Here is a 24,517-nt window from a genome sequence, read left to right as displayed (position 1 = left end):
ATCTAACCTTGTCATCCGGCAAGGGGGAACGTTCCCTCCTGGCAGTGTGGAGCTGTGAAGGAGCCAGAAGTTCAGTGAGGCAAAAGATCTTTTATTACAGAGTGAAAAATATCTTAATCAGTAATAGAGTCCTTTCTGTTTATCATATCCTCTCTCTCTCTTTTTTTTTTTGTTGTTGTTGTTGCATAAGAAAAAATCCCTCCAGAGGAAAATCATGGCTCATTTGAGTTTTATTCATGTCATTTGAGTTTTATTCATGGACCGTTTTTGTGTGCGCACAATGAGAAGCACGCAGTCTGTGTGTTTACCTCTCCCACACTCTCTCGTCTCTCCTCTCTCTCATCCAGGGAGGTGGTGTACATAGGTTCATAGGTAATAAGATCGGGGCGCTCAATGTCATAAATGGCTTTGACTTTTGGAATGGCAGCTAGGTCTCTGTAATCAAGGATCTCATTGTCTACTTTTGCCTAGGGAGACAAACAAAGACAAACGTGCACACATACACAAGAGTAAAGGGAGATTACTACTGCAGAAAATTCTATTGCTGTGCAAGGTGCAGCTGTCAAACAGCAGTTATGCTAAAAAAAAGGTGTGGGAAGGGTAATATCATTGACAGTATTTACAGAATCTATTCAGACTGTAGCTCTCTTTGTGACATTTCTTACATAGATAGTGTGACCCGGTGAGCCAGGTATGCTTGAACCAGGTCTGGAACAAATACTCTCAGATGACGACCTCGTCGGCTATGAAAAAGAAAACACAAATGTGGCTGTTAGTCACATCAATACCTCTCAGAGCAGTTAGCCTACCAGGATCCACAGCCCAGTGGCATCTGCATATTAGCCAGGATTGTCACCTGGATATTATGCATTATTAGTACACGGTTGGTCTTTATACTGTATGAGGGATGAGAGGGAACGGCAACCCCTGTATTTACGTTTCATGAATTATATGAAGTACTTTGGAACACTAACATGTCATCTCATGATTAAGTCATTCATTTGCAAATTTGCAAAGTGAATGAGTGATTTAGTGCTGTGATTTGATGTTCTTAAGGACCTCATGCCTGCTTATGGGAAATGAACTGTCTGAATGGCAGCAGCAGGTCTGCACGTGGCATAATTGAAGCTTTTCGCCGAATGGGTAAATGTTGATTTTAGGAAAAAGCCACATCAGTCATCTGTGTCAGCTCGTCTGCTCCTTTAAATGTGCGAGCACCTTTGTCTCATGCGCCGTCGACATGAGCCGCGTTCAAAGACAGGACTGAATGGCTCCGTATGACACACAGAGAGAGGGCACTGCAGGCTGTCTCCAGCAGATGGCAGCATACAGTGCACTGTGTCCTATGGACATGGTGGAACACAGGATGATGCCATCTCATAGCCAATAGCGAAATACAGTACCTGCCTTTCTGTTTTTTGGAGGAATAAGAGGGACGGAGGCATTAGCTGTGGAGGAAGGGAGAGGGGGAGGGGGGGTTCACAGGACATCACACAGGGGTTGTACCTTCGCTGCCCGACTCACAGTTCACACATACATCAAGGTGAACGTGGCCACGCGTAAATATGCATATGAACAAATATTTATATACACACACATAAACACATGGAAAGGCAAACACACACACACACACACACACACACACACACACACAGCTGCTTCAACAGGCAAATTATTTTACAGCACAGTAAGTTAAATTTTAACAGCAAGGGAGTGGTAACAGTGTGTTTAGTTAAATATTCCAAACTCTATCTTTTCCTGTAAAACATTTCCGTGACACATAAAAACCCCCAAAAGGTCCCAGATTCCTACCCGCTCCCTGTGCCTTTCTTCTGTTCTCGTGGTGTTCTTGCACCCAGGGTGCCAGACTGTTGACCCTGTGCAGGGAGACACAGAGAGAATAGATTCAGGTTAAAATGATTAAACACATAAATTAAATTTTATTCATAAGGGCTGCTCATGCTCTAGATCAGGGGTTGTAAAACATAAGGCCCATGGGCCAGAATTGGCCTAGCAAAGACTCCATTTCGGCCCACTGGGGGGCTTTGGAAAATTTGAAGAAGGGCATACGTTTCGATTTTTTTAACTGTATTTTCACAAGTTTTACAGCTTTTTTCTATTGATAAAGACTTCAATATGGCCATTCCTAATCCACCAAAGTAATTAAGTAATAATTAAACAATCAAATAGCCTAAATAATTCATATATTGTCATTACCTAACTATAGAAATTTGTGTTTTTTCACAATAGCTCCACAGTGAAAAAAAGAAAAAAGAAAAAAAAAGGAACAAATAAATCTGGACAAACTGTAATTTTACACATTTACACAATTATAGTCTTGCTGACAGAAATGCTTCATTTACTGCAGCAACATTTCTATTTCATGGAGAAGAACTGAGATGAAATCACACTTCCTTTTCTTATTGATTCTAGGATAAAGATTTCCCACTGCAGAGACCCAGAGCTGACAGTGTGCCGGGGATTCATCTTTGACAAGTTAAACATAAAAATCCACATAAGTAAGAAGACAAAGAAGATTACGAGAGGATGCCGAATGGTCTGGGAAAGGAAGTGACGCAAATTATTTCTTACGTCCTCCACGGTCACCAAATCCCAACATCTAAGAGATTTTAGAGTGATGTGTTTCACGGTGTTTTTCAAATCTTTGGGAAAACAACAAAATTAGTATTGCTCTTCACTTCAAGACTTAAAGAATGTTAAAAAAAATGTTCGTTTTGACCTCGTTTTCACCAGCTTTTCAGTCCCATCATACTGCAGAGGAACCAGTCTCTGGGTTTACAGCAGTACAAACATACGTCTGTAGCTCAGGAAGGTAATCTGAATACATCTACTGGTGTGTGGCAGTTAAAAAGACAGCTTGCAGAGAATAAAGAGCTTTGTGAGTGTGGTTTTTAGTGTATAATCTCCTATATGAATGTCAGACTATTATAATTTACACCCTTATGACAGAAATAACTACAATTTTCTTGACATTTTCTACCTTCTAATACTATTTCCTCCTTTATAGCTCTAATAGTTGAATAAAATCCATTTCATAATGCTAAACTTCAACCCAAAGAGGAGTGTTCAATTTATCAGTGTCAGTTAACAAACACACACACAAAAAAAAAAGCAAAAAGGAACAAAGTTTTGATGAGGCAGCAGCAGCACATGTAGATCCGCTCACCTTGCAGATACATCTCTTCTCCTTCTGTGAACATCTGATTGCACCTGCTGCATCGCGCACAGCTGGGGTGATAGTGCTTATCTCCTGCCTGGAAAACACGGAGCGCAAAACAGACTTGGCATCGTGGGGGTAAAAATGAAGACGAATGAAGCCTGCAGTGGAACAGGTGAAGCTGAGCTATGATTTCCAGGCAGTAAACCTTGTGCCCCACCTGCTCTCAGCTACGCTCGCTTCCTCGAACAGCCCATGTTAGGAAAGATTGCGTTTCATCAGAACCAGTGTGCCAGTAGCTTCCTTTCTAAAGGATTGCTTCACATGCAAATGGGCAGCAGCGGGTGATAAAAGTTTCCCTAAAAATGCCATTCAGCATCTTTTCACATTTTTCTCAGTAGTTCATGGAGTCAAGTGAGGATCTGTGTGACTTTACTGCATCACATATTGAGAAATCATTTAATGTATTCCAGTCAAACATCTTACTATTTTAAAAAGATGAATATGATGGTTCAGAACGGCACAGTCAACCTGCTTTCAAGTATCCGACCGTCCGGCTTTGTACCTTCCTTTCATAATGTGCTCCAGTAAAATGGTCTGACAGCTAGAGCGCCCAAACTTCCGTCTATACTGACGTACCACTTTGCATGTGGAGCGTTCTATTAAAAAGCCCAAGCAACCTTGACCACGGGTGATAAATATCCAAATGAATCGCCTGCTGTATAACAACCCTCATTAAGAGGCAAGTGGCCACTCAAAGATATGAAGCCACAGACTAATATTTGCATTTTACTGCATGAGAAAAAATGACTGTAGAAGAAACTTTATAGTGCCTTCTACCCAGCACTCTGCCAAACTCAATTCCCTTTCAGCTATAATAAAAGTACTTCTGCTACATGTGCAGTGTACCATTACAGACACTCCCGATTCCTCTCTATCTCTAACAGCACCGTTAATGACCCCTACATTAATAAGCCATTCGCACTGCACCCCCAAAAGGAACAGACTATATGCAACCTGCTGATGGTTTTACAGTATTTGGCCTGGGTCTTGGGTCAGTGATTAGGCTTTCAGACTTTGGCTTTGGCTTCACTGATCCACTGGCAGCGGCTCAGGGATGAGACCCAGCAGCCTTTTCCTATTGTCATAAAGGCCTGCCTTAGTGTTGGATTACTGTAAGCCTGGTTGGCTAGCAGTGACATTTTCATACCATTAAATGACACATAACTCAGTGTCTGACCGGATCACTGTTTGTAGAACAAGCAGGCTTGCATATGCTGGAGATACTAGTGAACAGACACAGTGTAAAGGACATACGTGTTTTTTAAGCGCAGTTCTAATAGTGCCTAAAAAGTGTTTCATAACAGGTGATAGCATGGGGATACCAGTCACTTTTTAAATGTCAGATCACATTCCCTCTTATATAATATTTATATAATTTATGCCTGAGCGTGTTTTTGCAAATGTGTATTTAGGCAGGAGTTGAGAAGACCTAAAATCTGCTAAGAGTTAATCTTTTAGTTGAATACAGTCGTGTCAAGAGTCTGTTTGGCTCGGTGCAGAGGAGATTACACCAGAGATTATCAAACTACATTTCACAATTCTGCTCCATGTAACATCCCCTGTATGTGTCTGCATGAGAAGCAGAAAGGCAAGCACACTCTCAAGTATTAAAGACATCTGAATCCAAAATAATGCAAACAATCTAAACTTTAATTGTACTTTCCCAAAAATTATGATTAAAAATCATTTAAATTCTAGTGATTTAAGGATTTAAACGCTCAGGATTCCCTCAAACTTACCTAAGGCAGGTTCTCAGGAAACTCAGAGGGCAGCCACACAAAGAGATATCTGCGCATACTAAGAGTTAAATGTGATATGGATGTGTGTGTGTGTGTGTCCTTACCTCTAGCACCTTCCCTGTGATGAATTGATGGCACGCCTCACACTGAACTCCAAAATGGGTCTGGTAGTCCTTCTCACAGTAGGGGGCGCCATCCCTGTGAGGCGAGAGAGACACGTGTGGAAACGCTTGACAGTGAAATATTACATGGAGCGTGAACCCTGTGCAGGCCTAAATTCAAGCAAGCAGCCTATAATCACAGCAGATATGTACTCCTTACTTGCTGATGTACTCCCCGGTCAGCACTTTGTTGCAGGCCTTACACTTAAAGCAGCCCAGATGCCACTGTTTGTCCAAAGCAAGGAGAGCCTGTCCGTTCTTAATGTCTCGGCCACATCCTGCGCAATCTACGAAAGTAAAATAGGCGTTGTTTAAAAAAAACACACACAACAAGAACATGAGTTAAAAGTTGAAGGAAGAATCTAATTAATACTTTGTTTGAAGGCTTGTTTAAAATAAAAACACAGCCTTTACATACTAGCTGAGGCATCTTGTCACTTCTGACCCAAGACACTAGATGGTGATAGAGTGTAACCAGCAGCGTTCTGACAGCTGCCGCTTCCTATCATCCACTTCTCTCCTATCATGGTTCTAAAAGCTCCATCCATAAGCAAGTAGGATCCCGAGGCTCTAAAAGTGTAAGAGGTTGGTTTCTAAATGAACAATCTTCTCGTCATCTCTTCTTTAATGAATAGAGGATGAAAGGAACGCAGAGCCGAATGCAGAGCCGAACGCAGAGCCGAACGCAGAGCCGACCGCAACCACGGGGGATGATAACTACGTGAGGCATAACAAGGTTGGGATGATGACGTGAGCAGAATCAGCATGCCTTATTTATAGGTGACCTTGTCTAAAAGCTCTCGAAACACCAACAGAGACACCAGTGGGGGATGAGGGAGGGAGAGAGGCAGCTAGAAAGAGCAGGAAGAGGAAGAGAAGGAAGAAAGAGAGGATCCAGAAGGGGGGGGGGGGGGGTTTGAGGGCCACACAATCCAGAGGAAATGCATGTCCATGCATTATTTAGCGAGACCTGTCCTTGGTGTTATACATAAAGGAAAACGGATGGTCGGCACATGAGGCTGGGAGAGGTGGAGGATCTCCCTGAATGCTACAAGTCCATTATTTTTACTTCAATTGTAACTAGGTTTTAAGGGAACTCCTGCACTGTGATGTGGAAAAGAACCATTTTTAAACCTGCTTAACCCCTTGGGATTTCGCTTCTGCTTTGCCTTCTGCTCACCTTACATACAAGGTCTTAAATAATCAGGCCCAGTCTTATCTTAAAGACTACATAGCACCATATCACTCCAGTATGCTGCAGGCTTACTTGTGGTTCAGTTAACAGACACCCTCTATTTTAAGATCAGATTTAAATCTTTCCTTTTCGTAAAAGCTTATAATTAGGGTTGGATCAGGTGACCCTGAACCCTCCCTTAGTTATGCTGAAAAAGGCCTAGACTGCTGAGGGCTTCCCATGATGCACTGAGTGTTTCCTCTTCACTCGTCTCTTTTCACTCTCTCTGTTTATTTACCTGCATTTAATCATCATGTTATGATTAAACTCTGCTTCTTTCCACAGTGTGTCTTTGTCCTGCCTTCCTTCCCTCACACCTGACCAGTCGCTACAGATGGCCGCCCCTCCCCAAACCTGGTTCTACCAGAGGTTTCTTTCTGCTTAAAGGGAGCTTTTCCTTCCCACTGTCACCAAATTCTTGCTCAGAGCGGGTCGTTTGTTTGTCAGGGTTTTCTGTCTATTATTATAGTGTCTTAATATTACAATATAAAGCACCTCAAGGCAACTGTTGTTGTGTTTTGGTGTTACAGTATATAAATAAAACGGAACTGAACTGACAGTTTGGCATGTAGGGAAATTTACTTTTGTGCCAAAGGTTTGACGATCGGTTGATACCACTTTATCATCTTTATTTATCAAATATGAACCTTCCCGGCAGTATTTTCCCAACAGTACCTGAACTTCTCACTAATTAACCTTTAAAAAAAAAAAAAAAAAAAACCTGTTTGTTTAATCATTATGAAAACAAAAGAGTGAAAACTATTGACTAACTAACTTACAGCTATAACTTCATATCAAATACAGTGGAAGGCAAAATATCAGACTATTAGTTTATTTGGCTTCAATGCCGGAAACAGTTACGTACAAGCAGTTCTTTAAATTGAGAATCTCTAGATTCATTAAAAAGAATCATTAAAAAGAAGTTTAATGTTAGAGTGCTTGACCAGAGCGGACCCTACTCATTACACCTTACAGCCCTGTGGTATATATTCCCCATGATCCCAGGCTCTGTTGATCCCAGGCACAGCTGTGAAAATATTCTCTTTAAAATTCTCTCTAAAAGTTTATTTTTCTTTTATTTATTCATTTTTGTTTGCTTAATCAAAGATGAACACCAGCTTTTCTTTACTTTTGAGTCTGTCTGATCTGCGGTTCAGCATTACTCTTGAACTTGCTTGGCCTGATTCTAGCAGCACCGACTATCACACAGTTAAACGTCGAGCACATTTAGACAACGAATTATTGAACATGCAGGTTTCCTCACAGCCAAGCTGCAGCAACACCTGCAAGTTTCTACAATTGTATATGGAGCTTAAAGTGTGCACTTGTGGTGACGTAGCTTTGTAGACGTAACAACAAGTAAGCCATCCAGCATGCTGCTGATTATCTTGTGCTAACTACATTGGCCTTTAGAGCTTTTCCAGTGTGTCTCTGGGCAATCGCTCACAACTGTTTAAGATCTCAAATAAACCGAGAAACACTTTTTACAGAAGTCAAAAGTGTTGACTTCTGTAAAAGTCAACACTTTTACAGAAGTTACATGAACTTGAGAAGTTCATGTAACTTCTCAAGTTAAGAATTGAAATCCTTTAAAATTACCATGTGGATAGAAATGACTGTGGGTACGAAGTTTATGAGTACGTAATGAATGACCCACGGACAGGCACAACTCCACATTTATTATAGATTTTCACATTGAACTGATTTTAAATTAATGCTAATAATGTGTGGGCAAGATGACTGATATGGACCTGAAAATTATTCTTCACAGCCAAAATATTACCAGTAAAATGACTGGTGAACAGCTACATTAAATGCCACGTATGAATCAGATCTGGAGGCTACGTTTTTCCAGACTTTTCGTTTCTCTAAAACCAAATAAATTCCAATAATTCACTTTCAGTTCAATTGCAAAGTCTATCAAACTATCATTGTGTGAAGGTTAATTCCTTTCTGTTTGTGTAACAGACAATGGCTACTCACTGCTGGAGCCCAGGATGTCCTTTGGTCCTGGAGACATGGGCTCGACACAGTATTGACAGAGACAGTCCTTCCCATTAAAGGTCACCCTGTCCCCGGCAGGAAACGGTCGTCTGGAAGCGGGGTGACATCAACAACCAGTCAAAAAAGCTGCAGTCCCATGGTAAGTGTAAGAGTTTATTAGCTGTGGCTTGCAGGTTGTTTGACGGTGGTGAAGATGACAGGGCCCAATGATGCGGATGTATGTCAACACTGTCAGCCTGGGGAGCTCATTTAGTCAGATGACGCAGACATGACACACAGCATGCTACTGTAAACTGTCTACTGGAATTACTCCTGCCATGAACTTTGTTTGTCCATGACAATCATTCCACGGAAAATTTAATTGTAGCTAAAATGGAGAGTCACACATGAATCCAAGAAAGTAAGACATGAGCAGCGTTAAAGAGAAGCACCTGTGTTGATTTTGCTCAAACCAAATGTGCACTTAATAGAAAGAGGAGAAGATTTGCTTCAAATTTCAAAGAAGATATATTTTCAACTCAGAATACCATGCAACTGCAATTAGCGACTTTTCATACTTCACATCCCATATTTTATATTTTAGAGCTTATTTTAAGAACTTATTGCTGCTTGTTGGTGCTCATTATTATTTTGCAATGCAATCACACTTTTTCTGCAGTCCACATGCCAACCTGGTGAAAGCAGTGAATGTCTTACTTGCAGATGGTGCAGACGAAGCAGGCAGGGTGGTAGGTCTTGCCCAGAGCAGTAACCACTTCTCCCTCAACAAAGTCCCCACAGCCATTGCAGCGGGTACCGTGCATGCGTTGGTAGTCCAGCGTGCACAGATAGTCTCCATTTTTCATGAAGAAGCCCCCCTGGGCAAGGTCACAGCCACATACTATAGGAGACACACAAATTGGCACTCAGTGAGCCAGGTCATTTAATGCTTTAAGGCGTTCAACCATCAAGGCTCACAACTTGTCCATGGCTCAGTGGCTTTCTTAACAACTGCTAGCCTGGAGTGTGTGAAATGGACGATGACTGGAAAATCACTGAAAAACACATATTAATAGCTCTGTGTGTACAATGGGAAGCAGAACGAAAAATCCTCTCATCAGCAGTGTTCACAGCCAGGCTATTAAAAAAAATCTTCTCGCTATGAAACATTGTTGCATTTAGAGTTCATGTCTATCAGTCTGCACTACTCTGGCAAGGCTTTTTTCACTTTAAAGGTTCAATGCAACAACAATTCGGCAATTGTCCAGCCCAGGAAATAACTTTGATCTGTTTTGGAAGATAACTTGCTCAAAATGTTTGGTACTACACTGATAGCCTACAACAAGCTTCCTTCTATTCAAATGTAACCTTGTCATCTACACAAACATTCAAAACTGACAAGGTAAGAAATAGAAATTCACAAACAACTGAGGTGTTTTGGTGTTTGTGTGACAAATAAAATATTTTTACTACTCGGAATTTGTATGGCTGACCTTTGTGTTGGCATTAAAACTGACTTAAATAATCACATGTGTGTAATAAAAAAATCTGTGTGTATAAAAACTTTCAGTTAAAGTAAGTATTTGTCTTTCATATAGTACTCAGAACATAGTATTAAAGAACATTATTAGATTTTGTTTTAGGAATTCTAAACGTTACACTTTACATTAAACAGAACATCAGTCATTGCAACATAATGAGAGAAGGTTGCACATTTTCATCATCAGCTTGCCCGTACGGAATATTTCAACCCTCCATAATAATCACTCAATTCGTGCAGTTCACCATTTTAGCACTGAAGAGAGAGCCTGCGAATTTAATAAGCCCTTCGGAAATGCCAGAGCTAAGAGGGAAAATATTTTGATGTTTGAGATAACTGCACCTAATCATTCTTATGCAATGAGGCACGCTAAATCCTGGGGATGAATGGGAGCGGGTGAGGGAGTGAATCAGATTTAATTGCATTAAGACTCAGACATGATGAGATTAGCTTGTAAACTAAGTGAGTCAATAGGAAAACCAGCAGTGGAGATTTGATGTCCAGCTGCCCTGGCTTTTCAAAAGATACATGCCATTATGTAAAATGCCTTTTTAGAACCTCAGTGAGGTCGACTTATTGAATTGAAATGAAAATAACTGCAATGAAACAGAAACTTTTGTGCATTTAATGAAATTAAAGTGTACAAAAGGAGGCTATTTGGGATCCATCTGCAAAGGCATCTCTGAGTGTCAGAGCTCAGTCAGCCTGAGGATTACTACTAGTGAGGTTGGAGACTGATAAAAGCATACATCCAATTAAAGCAAGGACCAGGACACCGAGTCTTTTGGCTACTAAAGCTGTACTAGTGTCTACTTTGGCAACCTTCTCATTATCCTTATCATGCTTTTATCACTCCTGTGGCATGCACATGTAAAGGACCGAATTAGGCACTAATCTCACCGTTTGCTTGTGTTATTCTAGGCTCTCGATGAAGTAAGCTAACTCTTAGCACTCCAGTCTTGGATTAACTACAAAGGTTTTAGCAGGGCAAGACCTGAGCTGGCCCGAAGTGAGATGGGTTGGTCAGCTGTGGGCGGCTACATAGCACTCATGCCGGAGTGCTAGAAACCTATCGGTAATAAAGCTTAATAAACAAGGATTTGCACTGTCTCTTGTCATAGTAGACAGGATGGCACTTTAATTGAACAATGCAGGTCTGAGAAGTGAAGACGAGTCATGCCACCATGCATCCGTCCAGTCGGAAGGTCACAGAAAGGACATTGTGGCATTAAGGGACTTGACTGGTCCTATAGTTCAAACTTTGTATGGACGGGATGCATTCTGGGACAGCCAAGGAAGAAAGAACTGTTTATTTGCACTATTGTGCTTCCTGAGTACAAACAGCGAGGAACATTCTTCATAACAAAAAAAAAAAATCAAACCAGTTCATTAAGTAGCACGGACTGAATGAAAGGCAGCTAATGTCCTACTATTGTGACAGGTTCAAATTAGCAGAGAATTTTAAAACTTCACACTTTGGCTGCCAATTTTCACATAGCTCCCACATTTTTCTTCTCCCGTGTAGTCTTAGTGGTATAAAAGATCATTTTTAAACTGTAAACACATGACTTATTTACTAACAACTGGTCTGTATTTTAATATTAAAGGATTTCTGACATGGAATAAAGGTGAGAGAAATCACATGCAGTAAATACTAGTAAAGATATTTACTCATATATAATCCCCAAAGGAGTTTACCTCTTAACTGGAATTCTTGGTAGCACTTTATAATATGGCACAGGAATAACTATGCTATAAATAAATTTAAGTAGTGTGTAGGCAATTTTAATTAATGCATAACTGCATGATTTTAACAAACAATATTTCCTTATTTTCCATCCTAAGTACATTATACTTTTTGGGACACATTAGAGAGGGGATTAATCTTTCATTTTTACATCTTTACTTTGTTACATCTCCATCTTTATTATTCACATAAAGCCAGCTTTTTAAAAATACAATCCTTTTGAAGGTTATGTTTGAAGTGTGGTTGAGGAGGGGAAAAAAGATCATAATGAACATCAAAGGTGTAAAAAAAATAAGCATGTAAAAATGCAAGATAATATCGTTTGTTTTTCTGCAAAATTACTATGACATTATGTACAAAATACTTCCACTGTACTCAAAATTACTTACAACATAATTTGTGTTTCCTTCTCATGTAAAATACCAGAAGTTATGCAATACTTAAAATTACTTACACACTACTTAAATTTACTTACAGTATTACTACTTCTTTGTTTCCCGACTTGTTATCCCCATATTCTAGCGTACCTAATTTAAGTATTTTAGGAAAATATAATTTGATTATAATTTCAAATAAAATATGTTGAAAATTTATTTATTGTATACTGTACCTTTACATGTGAAGCACTTGAGGTGAAAGTGCTTGTTCTGCACCCGGAGCACCTCGCCCTTACATGGCTGCCCACACTTGTAGCACTGAATTAGGGGCTTCTCTGTAGAGTGGTGGCGTGTGTCCTGCGCATGAGCCACTGCAAAAGAAAGCAGACACAATATCAACATTACTGCTGAGCTGTAATGCTGATGAGCCACGGGAATTGCTAGACGTGGCAGTCAATACGGTTTTTGTGACATTTCTTATAGTCAACAGTTAGTCAACATTAGCATGCTCGGCACAAGGACCTGAATCTGCAACATCTCACAAACACCAGAGCTGAAGAACAAGTGCTCAGAGCCTGTCAGCGTAAAAAGAAAAGAAAAAGAATGACATTGAGCAGGACAGCGCAACTTTGGGTTCTTGGCCAGAGAGACTCTCTGGAGAACATCAGTCTAAATATAGTCTGTCTCCGTCAGTTGAGGATGGACAGTCAAAATGCTGAGGGGAGCAAGGCTTGGTAAATAGAGCACTAAAAGGGTATTGATAAAGACCGTTTCACTATTGAGTTTAATGTACTTTCATTCTCAAAGGAAAACATAATTTAGAGTTATGGACCATTTACTGTCTCTGGCTAGCTTATTGTCCCAATAATCATTTGACTCTTTTTGACATGTAAGCGCAAATAAAGCTAGAGTCCATCCGGCAATGGGGTCACACTAACTGCAGAACCAGTGACTTCTGAGACAACTCTGCCTGCTGACAGCATCTTTCCTGTTTGTGACATTTTTGCACTGGCAAATCTTTGGACAAACTGGCAGACACATAAACACTGACACAAAACCACCTGCTCCAGTAGATGTCCTCAGGACCACATTTTTGAATGAAAACACAGACATACACGCTTAGACTCACAAAGTAAAAACCAGCCTCTAATAAAACAGAAGAGACATCACTTTTGCTGTGACTGAGTAACTCATTCTATAAAAGCCATGAATGAATAAAACAATGGTAGGCAGCAAATAACAGTTTTATAAAGGCAGACACATGTCCATGATGTACTGACAGTGTGCACGCATGAGGAGAAAGCGAGAATGTAAAGGAGTGGAGCCACTTTATAAAGGACACGAGTCTTTTAGTGTCGCTTGGAGCTTAATGTTTATGTCAGCATTCTATCGCGCTCAAGATGACAATGTCAGCATTGCTGATGTGATGAAGGTGCTTTGCTCACTATGTTAGCGAGCTTAGATTTATTGACTGTTAACGCATTCATATACATTGGTGGTAATTAATATAAATTACTACCAATCACAAACACAAGAAGGTCTTATGCAGTATACACCAAATATTCAAATTTGGATTAATTGAAGATTAACTGAATTAGATTAATTGAAAAAAGACTGTTGGAACTAGACTTCATGTCACTCCATTTAATAGTTATTATTAATCTAATGGCTCTCTTCCATAGTTTCCTGTCCCCTCACCTCCATTTGTGGCAGATGGCTGCCTCTCCCAGAGCCTGGTTCTGCCTGAGAGTCTTCCTGTTAAAAGGCAGTTTTTCCTTCTCCCTGTCGCCAAGTCTTTAGCTTACAACATAAAACACATTGAGGTGACGCAAGTCAGGGCAATCATAGGTAATTCCTATGGGAACCATGAATGTCTAGACCTAGTAAAGCGCCAGTCTATCAAAAAAAGTTGGTTCTGTGGACGTGAAAATTGGGATGGTATCCAAGGATAACCAAACTCAGTGAGGCTCATCTTTAAGGGCATGAATGCCTATATCAACATTCAAAGCAATGGAACAAACTGAGAAACAGATTGAGATATTTCAGTCTGAACTAAAGTAGTGCAACCACAGCCTAACGTGGCTATAACATACTTGTTGTCCAGCCTCGGATCTTAATGTACAAACACATTTAGACATCACGTTCTTGGTGTGAGGTATTTTGACCATCGTTAGAATTATATAAGGCTAGGCTATTAATGGCAAGCAGCACCAGCATTATTTTTAGATCCACGATGTATCAGCATGTGGCATTCCTCACTTAACACTTTGGGCATCCCTCTTAAAGACAGACGTTAATCTGCCACTACTGCACGGAACGTAAATACCGCTGCAGTGCCGCACTGCATACAGCTTATCAGCTGTTTGAAACCAGCAGATTATTTGACAGTCGGGAGCTTTAACTGGCAAGGAGGCTTTTGCTTTTCCTTCTTTTGTTACTTCTTTCTGTCTCTTTTTCAAACAAAGACATACCCACACAAATATGCAGAGTCACAGTGAGAACAGACATGAAAGGCTCTTTCCTCTTTCTGCTCTGCAGTAGATCATTAGTCTGCAAGGCTAAAATAAGACACCGCCAAAATAGCGAATACTGAAATAGTATCATGAACAATCGATGGTCTACCAAAGAAAGAGATTACTCTGGACTTCTGATGACTTGCCCTACCTTGTGTCCCATTATTTACGTTTAGATTGGCTTACTAATGTTTAAAGACGGCAGAAAGAGAAGTCCAATTTTTTTAAAAGGCATTTCAGCTATTTTTGATTTAAACTTGACTAAACTTTTATTGTGGCAACTCCTAAAAGGAATTACAACAACATAACATTATTCTATTTACATTTTGAAACACGAAGGTACAGAGCAGTTGTGAGATAACAGAAAAAAAAAAGGTGGACTATGAGGGGAGGATCTTTCTCCTTGGTGTTTCTGATGTGATTACACTCAGCAGGACAATGACTCATTTCTGGGCGAACCAGACTACTGTAAGAGTAAACGGAGTCCCAGCAGCTCTGTATGTGACATTGCACCTTGATGGAAAAACAGAGGCCATCTGGGTAACCGCTCTCATGAAAAATATCCAATCCAATAAGTCAGCCTCAGGAACATGCTAGAACAACTTAAAGGCCAATTCCATTTCCTTTTCTTTCTTTCTTTTTGGTCGCATTTACTCGTACCAGTAGTAATAACACTGTGCTCATGAAGGAAACTGACAAGTTTTAGTAGTATAAATCAAATGAGGAGGAAATTTTATATATAATTGTATATTTCTAACGATGGTCTAAATGCTAGCTGATCAGGCCAACTTGTACAAAAACTGACAAATGAAGTAACTACAATGACACAAAACCAAGAGCTAGTTTAATACTTACTTTAACTTAATGTTAATCAAATAAAAAATAACTAAATACCTAAGTCAAATATCAAATGAACAAAATAAAAAAAAACATTTAAAGTTGCTGCATCTCCAAACACCCCCATTAGCACTTCCTCTGTTTGGGAATGCTACATTCCAAGGCCCATCTTTTGTTTATTTGACACATGACCTTAGCTGCCGGAAGCCTCACATGTGCAATGTGTGTCAAAAACGAAGATAAGAAAATGTGTTCTACAAAGTGCTGGTACATGAGGTTGCTGACTGTGCCAGCACAGCAGGTTACTGGCTTTCTTTTTAGCAATCAAAACAACTTTCATAATGTTGCTATAAAACAAAATAGTAAATCAGCAAGATGTCATGTGATTTAAGAAGGGCTTAACCTTTAAAACTTGATTCATTAATAACTTAAGAAAGGTACAACGAGCTGTAAACACAGAAATGTCATACAAACATCGTTCAAGTTAATATTCAACAATTAGCGTACTTGACTACCTTAGCATTTTCTGGATTAAAGCCCAGTAGTTAAATTGTAACAAATTAACTGCTTTTTTTTCAATCCCTATCCCAGCTTTATTAAAGGTGCCTTCAAACAAACCCAATATTTCACACACTTTACAATGACTTAAGTCACTGGTAGCACTAGCAAGCTGACTTAGACCACCCAAAGTGGAAAGAAGTTAACTTTGGAGTTACTGAGAATCCCTACCTGAGAGCACCTACGTCTCCAAAATCAAGCCACATTAGCAAGCTAGCCTGTAGCCTGTCTACTAGACCTACACTAAAATGTTCTGAACTCTCAATCAAACTCCAACAAAAAGCCACTTCAGCAAAAAGTGTCTGTGTATTGCTGCCTTTTATAGTTGGCATAATGGAGGGTAAAATGGTGCAGTGGATAACACTGACCTCACCAGTTAGCATGACCGCTAGGCTAATTTGTGAGTCTTGCTTAAAGAGTATAGAATAGGCTTGAATGACTGCATGGCAAAAATGTGGCTATGACTGTGGCTTAGACTGTGAATACAACTTTATAAATGCAACTGCAGTACATCATTGAATTTTGACTTATGTTTTTTTATACATCACGGCTGACAAAAAGGTGCAATATGAGATTTGCTTTTAGTTCCTGTTTGTTCTCCTAAGGGAAACAACAGACGTGGCTCTTGAACTATTATACCTTGGCATTTGGGGCTGTACTTATTGCCTAAAATGATTACGGATGGTGATAATTCTTTGAATATGTTAATACAAGTTAGACCTTTCGCATTACACAGGCATTGAACCAGCGTGGTGATAAAAATATTCAACAGAGCAGCTTTAAAGTAGATATTTTGATTTGATGCCAGTTTCTATTTTTAACGTTTCATAGTGTTGCGTTGTCAGTGGGAGACAGCCCGGCACGGAAAAGTCAACACTGCTAACGTCATAACAGGTTGACAGAAATCCAAGACAGATGTTTGAATCCCATGCACAGAGGATCTAAACGCTGAGGTTTGGATGGGAATCCATAAGCGCTGTGTTTTTCCAACTTTGCCCCGCCTCTGCCCCGCTCTGTAAAGTACTGCCTTTGCCTGAGTAGTGGCTGCACAGAGGGGGTTAGGAAAAAATGAAGCTGAGACGGGTACTCTACATGGCATTTCATTAAAACTTAAGAACCCTGCACAAAAAAGGCTGCTAAATTATATGAAATGCTACAGATTGGCTCATTTACAGGATTTGTCCGGACATAAAGCGCCTTACTGAGGGGCTTCTTTCAAACATTTAGCAGTCCTGTATACATTCATAACTCCAAGTCTATAAAAGCATGAGTTCAAGCACTTTTACTTCAGCATCTTGGCATTTTAACAGATCCATTATTGAGTCTTTAGAGGTTCATGTGACAGCAGCAAGATGCTGCTCGGTTTGCCAGAATATATATTATATAATGCTATAAATAAGTAAGTATGCAGTACATGAAGCAACCTCAGCACAGAGCAACTTACTGTAAAATATATAGTAGTACAATTTTTCCAACTGCTGATCACATTCCTCATTCTGGGCTGGATGTGTTGGCTATGCTGACAGGGTGAGCTGTCCTGCCTCATCACCAGAGGATGAAGTGACTGATATTAGCCTAAGCACACAATGAACGCACGCACACACACACACACACACACACACACACACACACACACACACACACACACACACACACACACACAGTAGTGAGAGAACAATAACCAGCAGAGCATCCCAAAGCCAGGCCCAGAGAAAAGGGGGCTGCTCTCTCCATATTCAACCCCCACCCCAGCCCATTTAAGCTAAGTCTAGCTGTGTTGGCAATAATAAAGCCTGAAGATTATACTCAGGAGGGAAGTGAGAAAGGTCCTCATGAATCCCCCGAGGACAGATGTTTTTCTGTAACACGTGCCTCGGCCTCACTGGCTAATAATAATGGAGCGGGGCTGTTGACAGAGAGCGTAGGATTTGCTGAAGAAGCTTCAGACTTTGTTGCTTTCATTTCCTGCCTTCATAGACCCCGAGGTATGCAAAACCATAGTAGAACTTTGGAAATGCGCTGGGAGAGGGGGAATTGAATTAAACAATAGATGAGAGAGCGAGATGAAAAGATCTAATAGAATATTCAGTCGCTCCCTCTCCCTTTGTTACTGTAAGACTCGCAGACACAAGAGTTTCCAGTAGAGAGAAACAGCAGCCATAAGGGAAAGTGTGTGCGTTTGTAGAGTATCATACACTAGACAGAGGGACACACCAAGGGGGGGAGGGCAAAGGCAGTCATCTCCACTCCTTGTGCCCATGCCAGTACTTGAGTCCCCAGATCTTCATAGGCAACAAAAACACACACACGGTGCCCCCGGGTACAACCCGTTTTGGATGGAATATTCTGGGAGGGGGGTCTGACCCAAGATTAACATCAAAGGCACAAAATATGCCAATGTGCGGTGGGACGTGTGCCTGTTTGGGGGAAGGGCATTTGGGGCTCTTTATCGCTCAGACATAACAAGGAGCTCTTAACCCTCCCCTCCATGAATATGTATGGTGGTATCCAGCACCTCCACACCCCTCTGCCCCGCCATCAGTACCCCAGACAAAGCACTTCAAACGCGGGGCACAAATTGCAGGGGGGGGGGAGTCCTATCGGCCTCCACCAGACCCCCTCTTTAAACCTTTAATAACTAATCCTAAGGGACCTGAGCTTGAAATAATGATCTGCACTCTGTGGTTGAACGCACAGTGCAGTTCATTGCAGATCATTTGTTGTTGAGCAGGTACACAATAATAATAGAGAGAGTCTCGGAGCACAGTTGCTTATCAAGAAGGAGACAATGGAGGCTTTATAAACTTCAAAGCCCCTCGTGATTGTGAATCTGATGATGACTTTGGGTCTTTGCCTCTCAATGACAGCCCACGAAGGCCCCGCACTCCTGTCGTGTTTCCTGGGATAATCACACTGATTGATGCCTGGCAGGGAGGATGTTTGTTGACTGGCAGAATATATGACTACACTCTGCATTCTTTCATGTGACTCTCACCCACGTCACTCGTGTTGTTTCAGCGTGTATATTTTAGGTCAGTGGCCATCTCTTCCTGGCTGACCACTTATCTCATCTGTGTATTCTAGTCTTGTGTGCCAGCTGTACAAACAATGTGTGTCTGTGAGAGCCTGTGCTGCACTCATGTCTGCGAAAGGGTTTAGCTCCTCTTTCAGGGGCTAGACACTGGCAAGCTTCAAAGATGAGGCACCACTGCAGTTGTCTGCAGCAGAAGCAGCACTCTGCAAAATCACTAGAGGCAGCCACAAAGGCACATGACATTAGACTTTCATGTCAAGAGGAAATCTTCACACTGTGTAAGAGTGGTGGTGGGAGTTGGCGTTTCATGAGCCAGGTGACATACATGTGATGATGGCTACGGTCAGCCGGGCTTCCGATGCAATTTGGCACAGGAAGCATGAGGATGAGGGTAAAAGAATCAGCTTGGCCTATAAATGTACACAAATCTCAGGCACGTGTAACTCAAGCTCAGACTATCTAAGGTACACATGGACCCAATAAATCACAAACTATTTCAAGGGTATTTTTGGCTTTCAAAATAGGGCAGCCGCCTGCAAGCAGACAAAACGCTAACACTGCAATCCCTTGATTGTGATTCATCTTTCTGAGCATACAGTGTAATTCAGTATTGGCTCAGCTGTGCGTCTTGATGGTACCGAGCCCACCTGGCCTCAGACAGGTTGTCTTATGAGATCCCGGGAGAATACACGATGAAAGCTTGGGTTGCAAAAACATTCCGATAGCTTCCTCTTAAGAGGAATGAAAAGCTAGAGGACCCTGGACAAGCTTTCTGTCACCGACAAAGCCCACAATGGAACAGGAAGGTAGTGAGTTAAGTCTATGGAAAAACTTTCAGAAGGGAGATGAAAACGTGGCAGCCAGAGGTTACGGATGTTCTGCCAGCACGGGGACTTGGTGGTGAGGGCCGTTTTACTCGTGGCCCAGTCAAATCCACATGAAGGGAAACAGCTCCAGAGCTGGACACCGCCTCCAGCCACCAGTGTGCTGTCAGATGCATACTCACATCTGACCAAAAAGTCTTTGCACATGTTTTTTTTTGGTGGTAGAAATATTTTCAGGAAAAAGACAGAATTATGATGAACTATGTTTGGCTACACAAGCATGCACTGCACAACTGGAGACATGCCTCAGTGACTTATTACTATGATCTTAACATCCAGTCCATTAGGTTTAAAGTGTAACACCTTGTTTTGTATAGTATAGTGATGAAGTGTGATGGATATACACTGCGTTTGAAAGTTACAGACTCCTTCCCGGTACAAAAGCTACTCCAGTTTGAGTTCAGTTAATCATCTGCTCCTTGGCAGAGCTTTCACCGCTCCTCTAAATATTTTTAAACAGGAGATTTTCTTTACTCTAGAAAGCTGTCTACACTGCTGCTCGCCTTGAGTCATGCTGACAACGGTCAACCTCACGAGCGCATGCCCCGGCAAATTGCAGGGAATGTTAATATCTCTAAACGACAACCCCTGACTTCGCTTCGTTCTGCCCACACAGCCGGGCGACCTCGGTTATAGGTGGAAACAATCATCTTTTTCTTTCAACAGGACACTATGAATGGGGCCACAGCTGACAACAATGGAGTGTACCTTTTAGATGGTCACCATGGCAACGGCTGCAGACAGAGAGAGAGAGAAAGAGAGAGAGGGAGGGAGAGACAGAGTGCAGGTCCACAGCTCTGCGCAGTGTGCCTCCCTACACTAGTGCTCCACTTTTCGTCTCTACGTTACTTCGCTATTTAGCCTCTTTATAAAGATGGACTGTTTAATCCCAGAACTATGACCCTGAAGGTTTTAAGTGACAAGCTCCTATATGACAAGCCAGATGCTGTACATTTACATAAAGCCTGATGCAGCCAAATTAAGCAGACTCCAACCCAGGCAGCAGCAGCAGCAGCTAGAGAATATCGACAAGGGCGTAGCATGTTCAAGTCTGCTTCTCTGAGGGAACATGTTGATGTGCTAGAGATGCACATTTAGACTGAGCTGTTAGTCATACTTCTTCCAAGCAACACACACCCACATAGAGAAAACCACCCCCATATTACCACATCATATGTCTAAATCTCTAAAAATAATCAAATCGGAAATCAGAAATTTAGTCCAGTCAAATCGAATTCAGCCAGACACAGGAGTTTAAAGCCAAATGGACATACTGCACGTCTATACGGTCTGCAGACAGTCAACAGCACGACAGGCAAAACAAATCCTGTAATAACACACTCATGACAACCTCACACACACATACACACACACACAGTCATGACCGCTGGAATACCTTTTTCTTTGACCATGACCATTGGAATCCAGGTATATCCGCACCAGAAAAGGCTCTGAGGATCAATCACCAGAAACACCCGAGCTGCTAGATCCCTTTTCTTAGTCAAGATTGGAGCACAAAAAAGAAAGCCAAAGCACCAGAGAGAGGGAGAGAGAGAGAGAGAGGTGTGGGCGCTGCTTAGCGCTCCTCTCAAAAACAGCTACAGCGTGGGGTTTGCCTCCCGACTGCCTGTTTTCCTCCCATCCCTCTCCTCCTCCTTTCCCCCCCTCCACACGTCCTCCTCCCTCCTCTTCCCCTATTGCTCCCTCTCTCAGCCTCTCTGTTGTGTCAGCCGCCTCCTCATTGCAGCAACCAGGTGGCTGCTGATGCCTCTGTGTGACCAAAACAGTAACCCCCCCCCCAAAAAAAAAAATCCCCACACCTGCTCACATGTAATGACACAGATTTTTTTTTCTTCTTTTTTCCAGTTGCAAAACCTTATTTCTAACTGTCCTCCATTCCAAAGTGGGTACTGCGATTAATCAATACCCTGAAATGCAAATAAATCTATTCCACAAGTAAGAAGTTCAACATTGAATTATTCTGAAAAAGCACCCCCTTATCACTGTGCTGTACAACAGACACTTCAGCAAAGACTGTGTTTCAGTACAACAGGGCAGCAGGTGGTGATCAATGACTTTTTACTGTAAGGCAATTAGCCTGCTGTGCTAAAAGAGTGGCTCACTGAAAACTTTCAGTATTTGACAGATGTATTAAAAAAAGCAGACCACAACAGCTTTAAAAGCAACTAAGTAAAAGGCTGACTTCTTTGGAAGTATGTTTTTGGACCAGTAAAGCCAGCCTTAATTAGAGTGAGAGCCTTAACTGCTAAAAATCTCAGTGATCATGAGGGCAGCAATGCAAAGACCAAGACGGGCCATCTAAGGTTGAAGGTTAAACTTCCTGTGATCGCGAACACGAGCGCTGTATTAATATCTTCGGCGCTCCAGTCCCCTGGAATCCAATTACACAGAGCACAGGAGAGCATGTTCTAGCTAGATGAACATACCGGCTCTTATATCATCTGCCGCTTAAGTAACCATATGAAAAAAATGACTCTATGAATGAAGTGGCACCTCTGTGATAAAAAAATAAAAAAAACCCTGCAAAATAAACAAGACTCCCATCTGCTAGAGATGCGACAACATGCAAAAACAAGAAAAAAATGTATGCACGTGTGTTATGTAACTGAAGTGACACATTTTCTTGCCTGTTTTATTTTGCTGCTTCGAACATGGCAGTGTTTTAGTATACTAAAAAGAAACTGCATCAAATATATGGAATTATTTTGGAATACTATTTCACTCAGAGCTGACAAACTAGTGTATAATGCATTAATAAAGTTTCTTATTTGCTCTACGGAGAATTTAAAAAGTTCTACTGATGCCCAAGGTGCCAGTCCAGTGTTTCTAGAAACAACAGCGTGGAAAGGTTATGACTTCAAAAGTAACTCAGCAGAAATTAGGGACCAAATTTGGTTACTGATCAATCCGTATTCCTATGGCTATGTGCGAGGAACAGCTTTTCATCAGCACTGCCACTGTAATTCCTAATGCAGGCAGCTTATTATGCATGCAGAATGCATTCGCCCACTGCAGTGTAAACTGTGCCACCTTCTGGAAACCAATCATCGTACCACAGTTTCCACGGGGCGTTTTCTCCTCATCAAACAAACGGGCAACATGCCAGGGAGGCAAATGGTATAAATAGTTGCCGGACATTACTCCGAGCACTCCACCCTTTTTTATTGTAAAGAAAGGGAAATATGTTATAAGTGTATGATAATTAAAACAAAAATAAAATCCAGTAAAAACTAAAAGAACACTACGAGGTTTACAGTCCACCTACTAACTGCTAAATGCAGCACAAAGACATCCTGTTACTGCTCCTGCTGTAGTGGACCTATTATCATCTTGACTCTTTTAATAATCTCTGTAGGAGCTGCAGGACAATCATGGTACAATAGGCTTGCCAGGAGCAATTCCTGAGGAGCAAAGCCTATTATCCATGGATGAAAGGTTTCTGCTGTATTTGGTGCACCTATGGATGATCCATGTCTGACTGTCAATTAATAACGTAGCCTGTAAATTAGCAGGTTAAGTACTGTTATCATCTGACACGATTCATAGTAATTTGTCTTATGGGTTCAGACCACAGCCAAACTGGCAAAAGTGATTATGTTGCAAAAAAAAGTCACACGTGGAGTAAACAAAAGTGAGGACAGGCTGCACAGTTATCTCCGGCTTTATAATTATGGTTGCAAGACACCAGAGACACACATTGCACATTACACATAAATGCATGAAAAAACATTTTTTTAAATATGCATTTCGAGACACTCTGTGGACTGAATGATGATTTCTAGATTTTATAAACTTGACAGAGAAGACAAATAACTAGGATGCACTCTTAAACTCTTTTGGTGCACAGACAGACTTAATTAACTCTCTCTCGCTGGATAATGACAGGCACTTCACCGGCTTGCTTCTATTTTAAAACAGGTTACAAAACAGTGAGAACCTTTTGAACACCAACCCTGTGCAACCTGGCGCATTTCTTTAAAGCGTATTTCACCCATTCCACATTAACATTACTGTTATGTAGCCACCCTGAACACACAGAACTATATTTTTCCAACAAACAACTTCATTGGCATTTTTGTGAAATGTTTTAACAATTTACCAAAACATAAAAACCACTTTTTTCCCCCTTTTTCGTTTTTTACCCACAACCCACACGGGGCTTAACTTGTTTTCATGTTTCTTTGAGGAATCGATGAAATATTTGTTGACCCCTGGATAAGAGCACTTGGAGAGCAGGCTCAGTGCCACTCACATTCAAACAAACAATCATCAAGTGGAATAATGGAGGAGGGTTTATGGTGTGGGAACACAGAGCTTGTGTTGGGTTCAGCAATCATAGGCAACAATAGGCTTCGGGAGAGGTTATGGCTGAATAAAGGGATGACTATTTGTTCATTTCTGAGTGCTTTTTACAAACATCTAGTTTCATGAAAATCATAGAATTTATCCAGTCTCCCAAAAAAATGCATATATATTACTGCATATAAGCACTTATTGAATGTCACTGTCTCTGATTGATCTTAGCTGACAGCTAACCTCTGTGAACTTTTATCTGAAACCACCTTCCTTAAAGCTGGAAGCTCAAAATCACTTTTAGACACCAACATTAGAAGGAACTTGCTGCCATGTGGTTTGCAAGTATTTATTT

The 24,517-nt window shown here is 41.2% G+C and overlaps 1 protein-coding gene across 8 annotated transcripts in view; it reads right to left on the bottom strand.

The window, feature by feature from the left end:
* ablim1a (actin binding LIM protein 1a) overlaps positions 1 to 24,517 on the bottom strand; it is a 42,608-nt gene that overhangs the window by 9,263 nt on the left and 8,828 nt on the right. For 6 of the 8 annotated variants that reach the window (XR_010573913.1, XR_010573910.1, XR_010573909.1 and 3 more), the window contains exons 2-11: positions 12,256 to 12,393; positions 9,076 to 9,259; positions 8,359 to 8,468; positions 5,302 to 5,428; positions 5,085 to 5,178; positions 3,188 to 3,275; positions 1,813 to 1,877; positions 666 to 743; positions 309 to 467; positions 8 to 52 (exon numbers count right to left, since the gene is read on the bottom strand). Coding sequence is in view for 2 of the 8 variants with exons in the window: in XM_063491071.1 (XP_063347141.1) it covers positions 8 to 52; positions 309 to 467; positions 666 to 743; positions 1,813 to 1,877; positions 3,188 to 3,275; positions 5,085 to 5,178; positions 5,302 to 5,428; positions 8,359 to 8,468; positions 9,076 to 9,259; positions 12,256 to 12,393 (1,088 nt within the window). In the remaining 6 variants the exon portion in view is untranslated. Of the gene's footprint in view, positions 1 to 7; positions 53 to 308; positions 468 to 665; positions 744 to 1,812; positions 1,878 to 3,187; positions 3,276 to 5,084; positions 5,179 to 5,301; positions 5,429 to 8,358; positions 8,469 to 9,075; positions 9,260 to 12,255; positions 12,394 to 21,244; positions 21,475 to 24,517 lie in introns of those variants that run through there. The other 2 variants (XR_010573912.1, XR_010573911.1) reach the window with 2 other exon arrangements.

This window comes from Pelmatolapia mariae, linkage group LG13, assembly GCF_036321145.2.
Source record: "Pelmatolapia mariae isolate MD_Pm_ZW linkage group LG13, Pm_UMD_F_2, whole genome shotgun sequence".
Lineage (NCBI taxonomy): Eukaryota > Metazoa > Chordata > Actinopteri > Cichliformes > Cichlidae > Pelmatolapia > Pelmatolapia mariae.
This window is presented reverse-complemented; position numbering and strand designations above follow the sequence as displayed.